Here is a 17,043-nt window from a genome sequence, read left to right on the forward strand (position 1 = left end):
TGTCCCTGACATTTACTGTGAACATCTCAAAAATATTTTCCTCTCAGCTGATTGTCTCAGCTTGTTAGACTAAAAAAGACTTAGTCTAATGAGGCAGAATATCATAAATATTTGGATGCCAACTCTTTCAGATGTTATATAAAAATATGACATGAAATACATAAATCTTTGCCACTTAAATAGGAAGAAGATAAAGTTTAAATTCAAGAAGTTTAAAGTTCAATTAAGAAAGAGATATTTTTTGGGCAGAGGATCTGAATAGACATCTTCCCAAAGAAGGCCATACAGATGGCCAACAGACACAAGAGAAGATGCTCACCATCACACAACATCAGGAAAATGCAAATCAAAACCACAATGAGATCTCACCTCACACCTGTCAGAACTATTAGAATCAAAAAGACAAGAAATAACAGGGGTTGGTGAGGAGGTGGAGAATAGGGAACCCTCGTGCACTGTTGGTGAAATGTAAATTGGTGTAACCGCTGTGGAAAACAGTCCGGAGGTCCCTCAAAAAATTAAAAGTTGAAATATCATATGATCCAGTAATTCCACTACTGGGTATTTGCCCAAAGACTACAAAAACACTAATTCAAAGGAATACATGCATCCCTATGTCTAGAGCAGCATTATTTACAATAGCCAAGATATGGAAGCAACCCAAGTGACCACAGATAGATGAATGGATAAAGAAGATATGGTATGTATACAATGGAATATTACTCAGCCATAAGAAAGAATGCAACCTTGTCATTTGTGACAACAGACATGGACCTAGAGGGTAGAAGGTTCAGTGAAATAAGTCAGTCAGAAAAAGCAAAATACCGTATGATTTCAGTCGTATGTGGAATCTAAAAAAAACAAAAGAATAAACAAAAAGTAGAATCAGACCTATAAATACAGAAAACAAACTGGTGGTTGGAGGGGAGAGGGATGGGCAAAATGAGTGGAGAGTGGGAGATAGTCTTCTAGGCATAGAGTGAAGAAGTCACAGGAATAGAACGTGCAGCAGAGGGAATACAGTCAATGGTATTGTAACAGTGTTGTGTGGTGACGGATGGCAGCTACCATTCCTGGGAGCACAGTATAACATATAGAGTGGTTGAATCACTGTTGTATGCCTAAAACTAACGTGATCCTGGGTCAGCTGTACTTAAAAAAATGAAAGAGCTATTTTTTTTTAGATTTGTATTTATTTATTTGCAAGAGAGAGAGCGCACAAGCAGTGGGAGCAGCAGGCAGAGGAAGAAGCAGGCTCCCCACTGAGCAGGGATCTGGATGTAGGACTTGATCCCAGGACCCCAGGATCATGACCTGAGTTGAAGGCAGATGCTTAACCAACTGAGCCACCCAGGCATCCCTGAAAGAGCTATTCTGATTCAGATATCATGTTACTGTTACTTAAATCAGAAGTATTACAAATCAGCATCAACAAAACTTCAAGCTAAAATTTGCTTAAAGGGAAACTGGCAAGAAAGAGGTATATTTTTCCTGTTCTAATAGATCCCAAAGCATGAGGATAGGACAATGCCTAGGGAGCTTGGACATTCCAGGTTACTTGAAAGACATATTTCCTAGAGGAGGAAGCAGTCTCATTTACTTTAGTTTATGAAATATAACAAAAGCCTTCCATTTTATTATCTCTAATATCATGCTGGCCCCAAATCTTGATAATGGCTTTCTAGATGTATCTATTTTATTTATTTAGTTAGTCAGTTAGTTGTTTGTTTAAGAGGGTGAAAGAGAATGAGAAGGGGGAGTGGCAGAGGGAGGAGAAGCAGACTTCCAAAAGCAGGGAGCCTGATGCAGGGCTGGATTCCAAGACCCTGAGATCATATCCTGAACCAAAGTCAGACCCTTAACAGACTGAGCCACCCAGGTACCCCTAGCTCTATCTGTCTTTCTAAGGATAGGGGAGAGAGACTATAATTTAATGAGTTGCCTTTGTGGATTATGTAACTGTCTCCCAGGAGTTGTAGTCTGAAAAGCATTTCCCAGGATGCAACCTTCCCAGAGGGGATGGACAATGTTGAGTCTGTGCCTGCATGGTTAAACAAGTACTCCCCTAAGGAAGGTGAACCAAAAGGCAGCATTAATCTGAGAGATACTACCACTCACTGGCTAGTGCATAGCATGACACAGAGACTGCATGGTATTCTTTCTGTGGTTTATGCACTATCCTAATGTTTCTTTGTTAATCAGATCTGAAACGGATATGAACAAAAAGCAAGGGAGGTGGCAGTGAGAAAGTGAGGTGATCCCACTACATGGGAAAGAGATGTTAAACATGAGAAAGAAAAGAGAAAAAAGGTGAACGTAGTTCAACTTTCCAGTCTTTGGTGATCCCAAAATGCTTCATCTTTGTCAACAGTCTTGTGGGAGATGGGTGGCCCTTATCCTTGGCTTCATATCAGAAACACTGGGGAAGCTTTTAAAAATCCCCATACCCAAGGGGTACCTGGGTGGCTCAGTCTGACAAGCATCTGACTTCAGCTTGGGTCATGACTTTGGGTCCTGGGATCAAGCCCCATATTGGGCTCCATGCTCAGTGGGGAGTCTGCTTGTCCTTCTCTTTCTCTCTCTCTCTCTCTCTCTCTCCCCCCCCCCTGCCCCCCCCCCGCCTCGTATTCTGTTCCTCTGTTTCATTCTTATCTTTGGTCACGTGGCCAAGTCCTCCTCATCCCTTAAAACTGCTTAGAGGTCATCTCCTTGAAGCTTCTCTGAATCCTCTATAAGGGTAAGTGCCTTCTTCTGGTTTTCCCATAGCACACGGAACATCTTTTTAACATGACACAATATTGTCTTGAAATTATTTGGTTGTCCCAATCTTCCCTTACAAAGTTTGTGAAGTTCGTGAAGGGGTTGGATAGGATCATTGTCTAAACTCTTCCACACTTAATCACCATTTAGAATACGGTACTAGATCTATAATATGGGCAGAATTATGTATTGAATTTTATGTGTATAAATACAATTTATAGGTGAGCAAGTCATATACCTCTACTCCTCAGTGAAGAAGAAAGGCCATTATTGTATCTTAGCAACCCTGAGAAAGTATGTTGCACATAATACACCCGAGTGAAAAAAAAAATTATTATACTAGAGGAGAGAACTGTGTTAAATTTAGTTCATTGAAACAGAACATGTTAGGGCATTGAATCTTTGAGAAATGACTGGAGAAACAGATCAGATAGCAAGGAGGTATCTTTGGGCTTACAGTTGTTTGGCCACAACAATGAAGCACGTGAAGAACCCAGCTGTGATCCAACCAAAGTATAATATCAGGCGTCTGGCTGAACCACCAAGTCTCTGTAACTCCTCACATTACTGTCATTATAAAAAGGAAAGTCATGTGTATATAAGGTAAACACAAATCAGGGATGGAGCAACTGGTGGTCTGATCAACTGCACCTTTGGAGGAGGGACGGGGGCGTGGTTTGGAGGGATGCTGTAGCAGAGAGCAGTGCCCCCACTCATTACCCCTTAGCCCTCACCTCTACCTACAGAATACTGTTTACTGGGAATACCCACAAGTCTGTGCCCGAAGACTTTCTTGGATCATGAGAGCATGGGGTGCCTGTACACAAAACAAGTCCCAAGTGCCAGAGAGTTAGTGCCCTCGAAATAGTCCTCAACCAGTGACCAATAGGGACCTGGTATATACATACCCCGGCTTCCCAATCTCTTGACTGGATAGTTCTGGAGTTATACACTGTTTCCTACAATTACCCACAATGGTAACTGACTTAATGATACTGTCTTTTTGGCTTCCTTTCCTTCCCTGGATAACTTCCCCAATCCTCCTGGGTTTCCAAGACCATATCATAAAGAAATGACTTGCTCTCGAATTCTTTTTTTTTAAGATTTTATTTATTTATTTGACAGAGAGATCACAAGTAGGCAGAGAGGCAGACAGAGAGAGAAGGGGAAGCATGCTCGCCGCTGAGCAGAGAGCCCAATGGCGGGGCTGGATCCCAGGACCCTGGGATTATGACCTGAGCCCAAGGCAGAGGCTTTAACCCACTGAGCCACCCAGGCGCCCCTTGCTCTAGAATTCTTATTTCAGGGTCTATTCTGGGGGAGCCCAAATCAAGGTAGGTGTGTATGATGGGCAAAAGATGAGTGAAAAGGGATGACTGTGAGAAAAAAGCAGAAGTTTCTAGCTGAAGACATGTTTGACAACTCCAAATCTCGTGTTGCTCCCACTGATATGGCCACAACCCAAGTTAAACACCCTTGTGAATCTGCTATGCTTGCCACATTCTCCAGTGTGAGGACAGAAATGCTGCTAAGAAACAAAGCATCACCCCTCATTTATTTTTTACTGAACAGAGTGAATTTTAACTTCAAAGTTCCATTTTTCCTTTGTTTTTTTAAGGGACATTATTGATGTCCTACCCAGATCCACTCAGATCACTTGTACCAGCTCTGAGTGCTTTCCTGCTAATGACTTGCACCTATGGCCTTCAAAGATTTGCCCTTTAGCACGGGGGCCTAGATATGCTTTGGAGTGTGTCTCCTCTGACCCCCATGGTTGGAGTTATCAAATAAAATACAGAACTTTCCGTTAAATTTTAATTTCAGATAAACAATGAATACTTTTTAGTATAAAAATATACTATTTATAGAGTATATAAATGAAAGTAATATTTCATGGGGGTTAACTTATTTATTTAAATACTTATTTTGAAAAGATTTTATTTATTTGACACAGAGAGAGCGAGCACTAACAGGGGGAGCAGCAGGCAGAGGGAGAGGGAGAAGCAGGCTTCCTGCGGAGCAGGGAGCCTGATGTGGGGCTTGACCCCAGGACCCTGCAATCGTGACCTGAGCTGAAGGCTGCCACCGAGCCACCCAGGCACTCCAGATGTCACTTTTTAAAAAAAGTTGTTTATCTGAAATTTAGGTTTACCTGGGCATCCATCCTGTACATTTATTCATTAAATCTGGAAACCCTCTCCACAAGAATCCACAGTCAATGGCTAATTGGTATAGGAGTGCTATGGTCCAGCTCCTCGAAATGAAAAAACTCAGAGACACAATTTAGGATCCAGAATCCCTTGTCAGATCAAGCTGGGTTTTCACATGCAGACCTCATCTGAGATGGCACATTGCTTGGGTTCTTTCCTTTCTTTATTCTGCTTCCATTCCTCCTATACTGGTTTCTCCTGGAATCATTTCATTAATAAACCACTCACTTACAAATCCTTGTCTGAGGGTATGGTTCTGGACGAGCATGACTTCAGGCAGATACCTCACAAATCAGACCACATTAACAACTCATCACAATGTAAAAGGGATTAGGTATCCCTGCCCTGAGGAGCATTCTGTTTAACAACTATAGCTTAATGCATATTCTTTTTATTTTTTCAAAAGTCTCCTATGCCTCCTCTGTCAAGTCCCTAGCAACAAGGGAAGAACAATTTGCCATGCTCTCCTGGGAGGCTGCGGGGCCTTGCCTAGCCCCTTCATACTCTCCCCTGCTTTCCAACTACTGAAGAGAAAGTCAACCAGGTATCTGGTAAAACATCGTTTCCACTCTGGTAAGATAGGAGTTTCAAACAAGAATGCCCAAGGCCAGCTGCTCCTGAAAAAGAGCAATGAACCATGAAAAAGTAGGCATTATGGAGGGGAAAGGGGAATTCATTGCTAAACTGGGTCAGGTACGAGACCAAAGAGCCTGGGCTCTTAGACTCTCTTTAGAGAAATTTGCTGTTCCGTCTTCGAAAATGAGTTACTGGGGAGAAGGCAGTTTTGCTTGCAAAACCTAAGGAGAAAAGAAAGTCTGCCAGTTTTACTATTTGCCTTTGCAGAATTACTGCAGCTTCAAGCAAACAAAAAGGAGCTAACAACGTCTTTTGGTGATGAGAGTTGAGAAAAGATGGGCTACTTCCTGCCCAACTTTCTAAGGAATAATTTTGGGATGATGTAGCTCATCTCACTGTGGCAGTCCATTAATGAGTCATCACTTTGATAAATGCACGTTCTAGGAAAAGAACATTTTGCTCTACTGATCTCCCAAACAGCTTTTCTTTCCCCCCTCTTTCTTAATGGGAAAACACTGTTCTTGACATGCTGAAGCCAAACCATCCCTGACCACTACATTCTGATCTTCTAGAAACCATTTCAGGTTTAAAGATCAATCTATTTCGCCTCCTTTCAGTTTACAACAAGAACAAGAAAATCCTGAGTCAGTGCACCAGAAACACGTCCATATGGCTTTATAACTTAATGATTATTTACACCCAGCCGTGGATAAGACCCAAGAAATAAACCCAGGCAGGTAGATTCTGGAAGAACAACAAAAGCACTATGATACTAGAGATCATACCCCTTATTCTTGTTGAGTAACCTGAAGACTAATTAATTTAAAATGGAATAACCTGTTGGTTGAGTCAGGAGATTTTTTTACAAGTTCCTTTTTTTTTTTTTCAAATAGGACTCCTATCTTTCCTCTTTTTATAGATATTGTCTTTCTGAAATGGTAGCCTGAATTCGTTACCAACACGGTTCATCCATGGAGTCCCCAAGAGGCTGGGCAAAAATAGCAACACTAACCTAGTTGCTTATCATCTCTAAATAATTTGGAGCATGTCTGAGACTCAGGAGTTCAACAACAACCAAAAACAAAAATGAGAATTTTATAGAAAGATTCTGTGGAAATTGGCATGAGGCTGCCCCAAGGTCAGTCAAAGGAAACTATTTCAAAGATAAAAGAAACCAGGGTTTGAATTTTTTTTTTATCATCGAAGAAGTATATCTATATTCTTTTTTTTTAAGATTTTATTTATTTATTTGACAGACAGAGATCACAAGTAGGCAGGGAGGCAGGCAGAGAGAGAGAGGAGGAAGCAGGCTCCCTGCTGAGCAAAGAGTCCGATGCGGAACTCGATCCCAGGACCCTGAGATCATGACCCGAGCTGAAGGCAGAGGCTTAACCCACTGAGCCACCCAGGCGCCCCAGTATATCTATATTCTTGAAAATTTAAAAAATACTGAATATCGTGATGATCTTCTGATAGTGGATGATAAAGGATTTATCTCCTACCTCCTCGTTTGTTTTTTTTTTTTCTGTGTGGTTTTACAAAAAGGGCACTACTTTGAAAAAATGCTATAGAGAAAAAAAGCAGCAGGTATGGAGATTAACCATGGGGGGTGAAAATGAATAGTAAAAAGAGGGTCCTCTCTATGGGGATTTGGTGTTCCATATTCTAAAATGAATTAAAAGGGAGAATTCAATTCTGCTTGCGTAACCCAAAAAGGCTTCACTCCCTGGCTTTGCAGAATTACTGCAGCTCCAAGAAAAAAAAAAAGGTAGTTAACATTTGGACAAACCAGTGAAACATGAGGATAGATGTTTTTTTCTCCTCATGGCCTCTGATAATGTATTCATCGCGAAAATAAGCCTTGGCTTATGCCCTGAGATGATAAAGAAAATCCAGCCAGATAGGAGATGACTATGCTCTTGGCTACCTTTTCATTTTCCTTTTCTTGACAAGGTGAAAACTCTGTGTATAGGAGATTCTCCACTGGCCCCATTGTTAATGAGTTAGAAGAGGTAGAACTAGAAAGAAGTGGAATTTATGGAAATTCTCTGGAGCAGTTCAACTGATGAAATTATTACCAATTTTTTTAAAAGCTGCAAGGAGTATATATATCCCTCAGAGGTTTCTTTTTCAGAAACTTAAACAGAAAGATCATGAACTCAAGGAGCAGAATTTATTTTTCCTGTATATCTCCATTCGAACCGCAGCCTTAAGCGCCAGAACATCAAATCTCATCCTTACAGGTAACACGGAAGATTTTGAGAGCTGTAATTCCAGAAGGGTAAGTGCTTTCCATTTCAATTAAAAAAATATCCTCTTGTCTTTTCATATTATGTTGGGAGTTCTCCAAGATGTAATACTTTATAGGTACCCAGAAGCACCATCTGATTGAAAATACATTAGTTTTCTTCTCAGGCTCTACCACTGCCTAATCTATATGCACCTTACCTGTCCGAACCAGGGACTGACTTTAAACTCCGCAAGTTCTGGCTGTCTAGGTCCAAGCTGTAGCTCCTCCCACTTTCCGTTTTTGGAGTCATGATCTCTCCCCTGGTTGCTGATCTGAACTTGCTCAGAAGAAATCTGAAATTACATAAATAGGTCTATACTTAAAAAGTAACATAAGAGAAAAGGCATTTTAAGATATCCTTTCAAGAATACCATTTCTTAAAAAAATACCATTTCTAATATTTTCAACAGTAAATAATTCTTCAATAAAACGGCCTTTGGGCTGAGAGGTCCTGGGGAGACCTCTGCAAGTACACTGTCAAGGGTGAGGGTAGAGGAAGTTATCACATTGTCCCAAGGCCATACCACTTGCTGGTAGACCAGGCTTCCATCCCTGAAAGGAAAAAGACCATCAGCTTTCGAACTCCCCACTGTCACCTGAGAATGGAGAAACATGGCCTGGGTTGAGCCTACGTTCAGGGATACTAAGGACCGGGAGCCTGGACTCCCCTTGCTCAGAGAAGGGAGCTAAAATGATTCTCTGGGACAAACCGAGGTGGCCACAGATTAGCTTACAGCTCCGTGAGAACAGCGGCTCTGCCCTGCTGGTTTCCTGACAGCTCCCTGAGCTGAGAGTGATGCCTGGCACCCACGAGAACCCAATCAATTCTTGCGGAATGAATGACTAAACCCAGGTGGTGGAAACCATCTTTCTATCTTTCGTGACATTTCTCCCCGTGGGAGTGAAGTTTGAACAATGGAGCGTCTCATGTACGATGAGATCTGACTCTGTTGCCATTTTACTAAATTATTTAGAACTGAGCAAAAATAGCTTTTCAGGAACTGAGATTTGAGTCATGATCCAAGCTACTGAATGCCCAAAACCTAGGGGTTTTCAAATATACTTTAATAAAGAACCAAAGCTATCTTCTTGTTGTGACAGCATTGGGAAAAGCCAGTTCTTTTACCTTATATTCTAGTTTTCTAGGGGGAAAAAAGTGTACTCCAAAGGTAGGGGGACAATCTTAAGAAAAGCTGCCAAATGCCTCTGTTTCAAAGATATATCAAGAGTGTCTTGTCAAAGTGTCAGAAGCTTCAATCTAATGGGAAAATTACATATTTTGGTGAAAATGACACTTAATATACTATCAGTCTGGGCTGCTCTGAGCCCCCTTAAACGTGACCCCACATCCACTCTTCCACTTAAGCTGTATTTCCAAGTGGAATCACTCTTCCCCACGTTTGGCTATCCTGGATCCCTGCCCATCTTTCCAGGTCCTCATCTAGTCACACTTAAAATTTGATGTCATTCCCAATGGCCTCTGTGACCTCCCGCCACTGATTAGCTAAGCTTCTTCTTTAAGATTTACTTAATTATTTATTGCATTATGATCTCTCTTGTAGGGAATTAACACCTCATTTCCATTTAGAAAGGCTTTCAGGTAGCTCATATTGTCCTCTTACACTTTCCCGAACTTCCTCTATACAGATGAACTTTCCAGGCGTGAACCTTTTCTACCCAACTAGCTGTTACAGTTATTGAAGACAGTTCCATCAGATCTCAGTTCTGAGTTCCCCCAGGGCACGGTCCCGGTGCTGTGACTGTTTTAAATTCAGAGCACCTGCACTTCATTGTGCGGGTGGGTTACTTCTTGTCTCCCGGCTCCAAGTTCCCGGCTCTGTGACCTATGCAGCGAAGCCTGGGCTAGCATCTGCAAATTACGGCTCCTGCAAGCACTTGTGTGCGCTGCGTGGCTTGTTCAATCAAGCCTGATGAGCCAGGCTGGAATTTCCATGCCAGAAACTGTAGCATGAAAAGAAAGAAAAAAAGAAAGAAAAAAGCCACAGGTCCAGTGCTGGGGAACTCACAGTTAAGTACGTCCTGAGACGACTGTAATGGGAATGAGGTTGAATGGTAGGATTGGGTCATATAATGGAAATCTCTGAATGTCATGTTAAGGAGTTGGAATGAACTTTCAGTTTTTCTAAGATGAGTGAGGGCGTGGTGTCAGACTACCAGGTAAGGAGGGATATGCAGGCACAAGGCCTTGTGGGAATGCTGAAGGGCGATGAATGGATTCAACCTGGGAGGAATGACCCATCCGTGGGGTGGGATGTACAGTTGGTCACTCCAGGCTCTCTCTCACATTCATACCCACTAATTAATGAAAACGTGGTTAGTCACGAGTGTCTGAGCTACAGGGCATTTAGGTTTCATTCCCACTCAGAGTTCGTGATTCAAAGAATAAAAGCCAAACCAAACCAGACTTTCTCTGGAGTCAGAGAAAGGCTCAGATACTAGTAATCTCTCACGCTGCTTCCCACTGAGAGAACAAAACACTGCTACCTAGAGAGAATCATGCACTGACTCGGCAGGTGTTAGAACACTCACTACCTAAGCAACAAAATAGACCAACAGTTGCCTGAGAAAAAAAAGACCAGCAAAATGTAGAGCTGGAAGGCAGAAGTTGGCCTTTTGGTCCTTTCCACCTGCATTTTTGGGGGTCTCTTTCCTTCCCTGAGGAAGCCCCTATACCCCTGGTTTCCTAGTGCCTCTCTGAATTGTGCTCCTCTATATGCCTCCCGTTCTCATTTCTGGTACTTGAAACATATCTTTTCTGAATTAATGAGGTAGCCAAATGGGATTTCTTCCTTAAGGAAGCCCACATTTTAAACAGGGGACACTATGTTTTAAGCCCAATTAATCAGTCTTTCATTTGGTTACTTCCTGTATCAGCACTCAGGTTGGGGGTTGGGTGGCGACATTCTACAACCAAGCCAGTTGTCATGTCTTTATAGACAAGACTGGTCCTGACAGGAAAGCTTCTACCTCGAAGTAATGAGGACCTTTCTGGGCAGGACCAGATATGTTAAATGAAATAAAAACTTTTACAGGTTCAGGGTCAAGGGGAAATTTAATTATCTAAGACCAAAAGTAAGTAAGACTGCATTTACTGAGGGGAATGATAGAACGTTGCCTTGGTTGGGTATGATGACCTTCTCTGTGTCACTGAAATGATATCCAACTTGAAAAAACCATGGAGTCTTTCTTTCAGAGGTTTCTGGAATAAAGATCAACTATTCCTTTGGAAAGGGTGTATCTTACCCTTTTTTCCTGGGTCCATCACGACTGGCCTTTTGCCCAGAAGAAGGTGAAGTGTCTGCCTTTTCTGGGTCCTGGCGGGATTGCTCTTGACTTTGTGTTTCTTCAGTTCCTCATTAAAAACAATCAGAAGACAAATTTCCATACAAAATGGCCAGAAATGAGAGCAATTTTCTATTCTTCATTCACTTTCCTACGTTCACATGGGACAAAGAAGTCTATAATAATTGGCAATGACATTGCCATCCTGTCTCCTAGTCACACAGTTATTTCTAATCTGCTGAGTGCTCTAGAGTTAGATGAAGATGACGATCAGGACTCATCTGTGGGAGGTTTGCTGAGGTAAGCTTTCTAGGGATGACTATGATGGAGGAAGGATGTCTCACCCCCTCTACAGATATTTTTAGGGTAGAGGAGGCTGGGTTCATGAGAAATCAAAATCCCTAGAGACGGGATTATAGAAACAATACCTGATTTCTGAGCACATAAACCAGATTTCCTGTGAGGATGAGCTGCTTGTCTACACCTCACGGCTTGAAGGAGTCTACATTCCGAATGGTGCTGAAGTTTGGGTGGGGAAAGCAGCCAGAGCTAACTGCTTCCCCCTAGCTCTACTCCCTGTGGCATCAGAATTGATCTTACCCATGTGGGAAAGCCCTTCCTTGCTGGGGCCACATCTAAAAGTGATAGTGAAATCAGTCCCAAATCTCCCAACTCTACCTTCCGGACTTAAAAACAAGGGCATTTGTCTCTGGATATGAAAGATGAGACACCCTAGGAACTAAAGAGTATTCATTCCACCCCAGGCATTGTAACAACCAGAAACACCCCCCTTTCATTTCTAAATGCTCCTCTGGCTTGAGGGAGGAGGGCACAGTGCACAGTACCATCTCTTGGTTGAGAACCACTGGATTAGTAAAAGGAACATGTAAAAGATATTTTATGGAAATACATCGTGTTGAAAAAAATCAAGGATTGCTTTCACAATGTGAATCATTTAGTTCATCTGTTTTATGTTACTTTCTTAAATGTCTAGGAAAATACTGGAAATGCATTCAGGGAAAGAACTATCTATGATGAAGATAAATGCCTCCTTTGAAAATCACAGTGTGTCAGATATATGGAAAATCGCTGTGGATTTTATTTTCTACTGACTTCCTCTTCCCTTGTATGAATTGCAGATTTATATTTCATGCTACTGAGTTTTGAAATGACCTAAGGGATTCAGGAAATTCAGCTATGTTCATTTGCAACATATATAGGGAAATTATGGAGCCCACCAAAATGAAGAGTAAGACAGTTTCGAAACCAAATAATTATTTTAATTACCTGGACTTCTTCTTAAGATGGACTGTCGGACTACATCAGTGCCCAGAACGTTGACTTGCTTGAAACGCTTTGCCTTTTCTTCAAAAAACCATTCACCAGTTATAATCCTTAGCTGTCTGCTCAAGGGAAAAGGGGAGACCACTGAAATTGAGTTATTTAGCCAAATCATTAACTCTCACAAATCCCTAATTGAGTAAAAACTGGCCAGTCATTTACAAAGTCTACCTGAATGTCTTGAGTATTTCACAGTCATTACAATGGCTACTATTACTTGAATATATACTATATACCAGTTACTTGCTAATAGCTCTTCATACTTCATATGCTTTTATCCATATAACAACCCCATGTAAACATTATTATCCTCATTTTATAGATGTGGAAATTGACACTTAGAGCAATAAAATGACATGTCTCATATCACATAGCTGGTAAGTAAGTAATAGAGCCAGGATCCTAGCCCGAGCAGCCTGGTCTAGGGCTCAAATTGTTAACACTCAAATTTGTTAACACAAATACTCTTCAGTGGAAACCATGGGGAAAGAATGAAGGTTTTGAATTACAGAGGGACTAAAGTTAGAACTCTGCTTTAGAACGATAGATACCTTGATGTAATATGATGACTGGCTTAGAATAAAGAGCAAAGGGAACAAAGAGACAGGTTTGGCCAGGGTAGTCGTCCAGAAGAGAGGTAAGACCCATACTGGGGCAATGGCAAGACTTACAGAAATGAGATCAATTAAAAATATAGGAAGTAGAAGGGCCTGCTTGGATTTCATAATCAACTGAATGTTGAAGGTGGAAAGGAAGGATCTTTGAACAACCATGTCCATTTTTAGAAGCCCGGCCTGCAATGGCTACACAAACCCTTTACCCCAGGCCTATTTACCATTCTCTGACCATGGCTTGTAGAAGTGTTGGTACAGCAGTGTTCAGCTGCCACCATCTGAACACTTCCTCCCCAGGACCATAATGGGAATGAGGTTGAAAGGTAGGGTTGGGTCATATAATGGAAATCTCTGAATGTCATGTTAAGGAGTTGGAATGAATTCTCGGTTTTTCTAAAGCTCAGGCTGGATGATTTCATCTCTGGGTCATTATATGGACAAAGGAGAAACCAGACACAGGCCAATTAGGAAGTTATTGCAACAGATAGAATAGGAAATGATGAAGATGTGTATCAGGGATGGGGGCAAGGGATACAAAGAAAGATACAGATTCTTGGGTCACTGAGAATCAGCAAGATTGGTGACAAGTCATGGGGTGCCGGGTGGCTCAGTGGGTTAAGCCTCTGCCTTCGGCTCAGGTCATGATCACAGTGTCCCAGGATCGAACCCCACATCGGGTTCTTTGCTCATTGGGGAGCCTGCTTCCTCCTCTCTCTCTCTGCCTGCCTCTCTGCCTGCTTGGGAACTCTCTCTCTCTCTCTCTCTCTCTCTCTCTCTCTCTCTCCATCAAATAAATAAAAGATCTTAAAAAAAAAAAGATTGGTGACAGGTCAGACATGGTGGCTGAAGAAAGCAGCTGAGAATCAACTAGAGGTTTCTAGCCCTAAGAATCATATACATATGATTCAGTAACTAAGTGGACTTAAAAACTAATAATTGGATCCTAAATTTGAAAAAACCACCCCAGGAAAATATGTCAATATGTTCCTTACCAGCAATTATAAAAGACAAAATTAAATTATATATGAGGGGCACCTGGGTGGCTCAGTGGGTTAAGCCTCTGCCTTCGGCTCAGGTCATGATCACAGGATCCTGGGATGGAGCTCCGCATTGGGCTCTCTGCTCAGTGGGGAACCTGCTTCCCCCTCTCTCCCTGCCTGCCTCTCTGCCTACTTGTGATTTCTCTCTCTGTAAAATAAATAAAATCTAAAAAAATTAAATTATATATGAAATACAGTTCCACTAGTTGGGGGGGGGAGTGAAAATGTTACCCTTGGAGCAAATTATTCATTGAAAGGAAAGACCATAGCATGTATATTTCAGATTTATTCCCAAGCAGCTAGATCATCTGTTAAGAAACAAGGGCTACTGGATTAGCTACCAACTACTTCCAGTATATTTATGGAATATATCAAATCTGAGAAGATCTAATCTACCAACACAAAATGCTTGGATAGGATAAATTATTTCTGGATACCTCTAGTGCTCCACAGACATATATCATTACTTACGTTGGAAACAGAGGTGGTAATCATGCTACTCTGAATTCTAAAACATGTCTCTTCAAGTTTCCTGTCCCTTCATTATTCCCCCAAATGCTTGGTATTGCTGATCACATGTCGTTAGCAGAATTAAATTTACAAATCAGCTGACCGTAAAATAGAAAGATTGTCCTAGATGATCTAGGTGGACCCAAAGTAATCCTAAAGCCCTTAAAATCAGTATGAACAGGAGGAAGTCAGATCTGTGAGACTTCAAAGCTATGGAACAGGAAGTCGGATTCCAAATATGAGAAAGATCCAACACACTAAGAAGGTTCTGAGATATTGACATCAACAGGTAAGGACCAGAGAGAAAGGATTTTAGAACTAAACCTGACTCTTAGCTAACAACAAACAAGGACACAGTTGCCTCATTCCTATGGCCATCAGGAATCAGATTCTGTCTAAAAAGAGAACTTGGAAGTCAAATCTCTGCAAAGCCTTCCAACAGGATCTCAGCCTGCCGACACCTTGATCTCAGCCTTGTGAGCCTTGACTACAGAAACAGACCCAGCCAACCCAGGTTTCTGAGCTACAGAACCAGGCGATAATCTATTGGCACTGTTTGAAACTGCTAAATTTGTTATGATGGCAAGAAAAAGGAAAACAATACTCAAACGTAGAAACATATTTGTTCTAATAGTCAACCCAGGAAATGACGTGTGATAAAATAAATACAGGGAATTCAGGAGACCAATAGGGCAGAGGTTGGCAAACAATGGTGTGTGGACAAAATTCATCCCCACTACATGTTTTGTGTGGTCTGGGAGCTAGGAGTGGTTTTTATATTTTTTTAGTGGTTGGGGAAAAAATATATCAAAAGAACAGTATTTCATGACATATGAAAATTCTATTCAAAATTCAGGATCTGTAAGTCAAGTTTTATTGGATTATAGCCATGCTCACTTGTTTATGTATTATCTCTGGCTGTTTTTCCACTATAAATGCAAGGTTTGGTATTTTTAGCAGAGACTGCATGGCCTTCAAACTCTACAATATTTATTCTCTGAAATTTCAGTTTTTAAAAATTTGCCAACCTCTGCAGAAGGACAGAGTTTACACACAAAGAAAAAAAAAAAACAAGGGAAGTAATATAAATCAGCAATTGAAAACGACCCAATAGTGGCATACCAAAATCACACTTGTGGTTTTTGTTTGTTTTGTTTTGTTAATCTTTCTGGGATATGGGGTGAGCTGGATAGCACACCAACAGCAGTTTCATATGTGACAGTGAAAAGTGGGTAACCACCTGTCTACATGTCCCAGGAAATGGTACTCCATATCGTCTTTACAATATATGCCTAGAACTGCTGCCAACACCTAACACAAATAAGATCTTCCCAGAATTGTTAGTCATTACCTCTTGCTATCCTTGTAAAAACAATAACTATAATCCCTGTATTTGCTCAACTCAGATGGGCACTTGAGTCATTTGTCATTTCAGAGCTCTGGATAACATCAGAACAAGCTCTTAGGATTGTGCCTTTGCCATGTTCTCTGATACTGGAGATAGATGGGAGTCTTGCTGGAAGAATGGGGAACCGATACGAAGGGAGTGTATACCACGTACCAAGGAATGTGCTAGGCGCTTAATACAGATCTCGAATCCTTACTCTAAGCCATGAAGTAGTTATTATTATTCTCTCTTTCAGATGAGAAAACCAAAGCTGACAAAGGTTTAATAACTTGCCAAAGGTATAAAGGTATTATGACAGAAACGGGATTTATACTGAAAGCTCATACTCTTTACATTTGGCTAAACTGCCAGAAAAGAACACATAGGTGCCAGCTATAAGGCTTTAAGCAAAGATGAAAACATAGAGAAGTAAAGGAATAATACATAGCATTTCATATGATGGGCTATGATTACACAAAGATGTGCAACCGCACATCCGCACATGGACCCTAGGGCCAGAGTGAGAGGATATAAACATGACACCAACTGTGAAATTTATATCCCTCTCTGTCACATCATCTAATATTTGAAAGATACAAGGCTTGGAATATATTTGGTGTTTCCCCTAGAACATACTTTGAAGAATGAGTTTGACTGAAACTAAGGGAGTTACACTCATTATTTGTCCTTAATGATTATCTACTATTCAGAGTTTTCTAGGCCCTACTTTTTTTTCAAGGTCAAACTCCTTGGACTTCAAACTTTCACTTGGAAGCTTATTTAAATGTAAAGTTGAGTTCTCCTTATATTTATAGAGGGAAAATTTGTAATCTTGCCCTTAAGAAAAAAAAGAAAATAACTAAAACATTCATTTCCTGGTTATCTTCCATGAGCTACCGGAGAGATCTGAGATAAGACATGTTTATTAAATATGCTGAGATACGAAAGAAGTTTCCTTCCTGTTATTCATAAGGAAACTAATAAGAATTCTTTTACAAATTTAATCATTACA

The 17,043-nt window shown here is 41.1% G+C and overlaps 1 protein-coding gene across 1 annotated transcript in view; it reads right to left on the reverse strand.

The window, feature by feature from the left end:
- The window catches only part of SYTL5 (synaptotagmin like 5), a 103,585-nt gene that overhangs the window by 44,078 nt on the left and 42,464 nt on the right, over positions 1-17,043 (reverse strand). The window contains exons 3-5 of the mRNA XM_059384564.1: positions 12,427-12,542; positions 11,101-11,209; positions 7,995-8,129 (exon numbers count right to left, since the gene is read on the reverse strand). Of these exons, the coding sequence (XP_059240547.1) occupies positions 7,995-8,129; positions 11,101-11,209; positions 12,427-12,542 (360 nt within the window). The remainder of the gene's footprint in view (positions 1-7,994; positions 8,130-11,100; positions 11,210-12,426; positions 12,543-17,043) is intronic.

The sequence above is a fragment of the Mustela nigripes genome, chromosome X (genome assembly GCF_022355385.1).
Source record: "Mustela nigripes isolate SB6536 chromosome X, MUSNIG.SB6536, whole genome shotgun sequence".
NCBI classification, from domain to species: Eukaryota; Metazoa; Chordata; class Mammalia; order Carnivora; family Mustelidae; genus Mustela; species Mustela nigripes.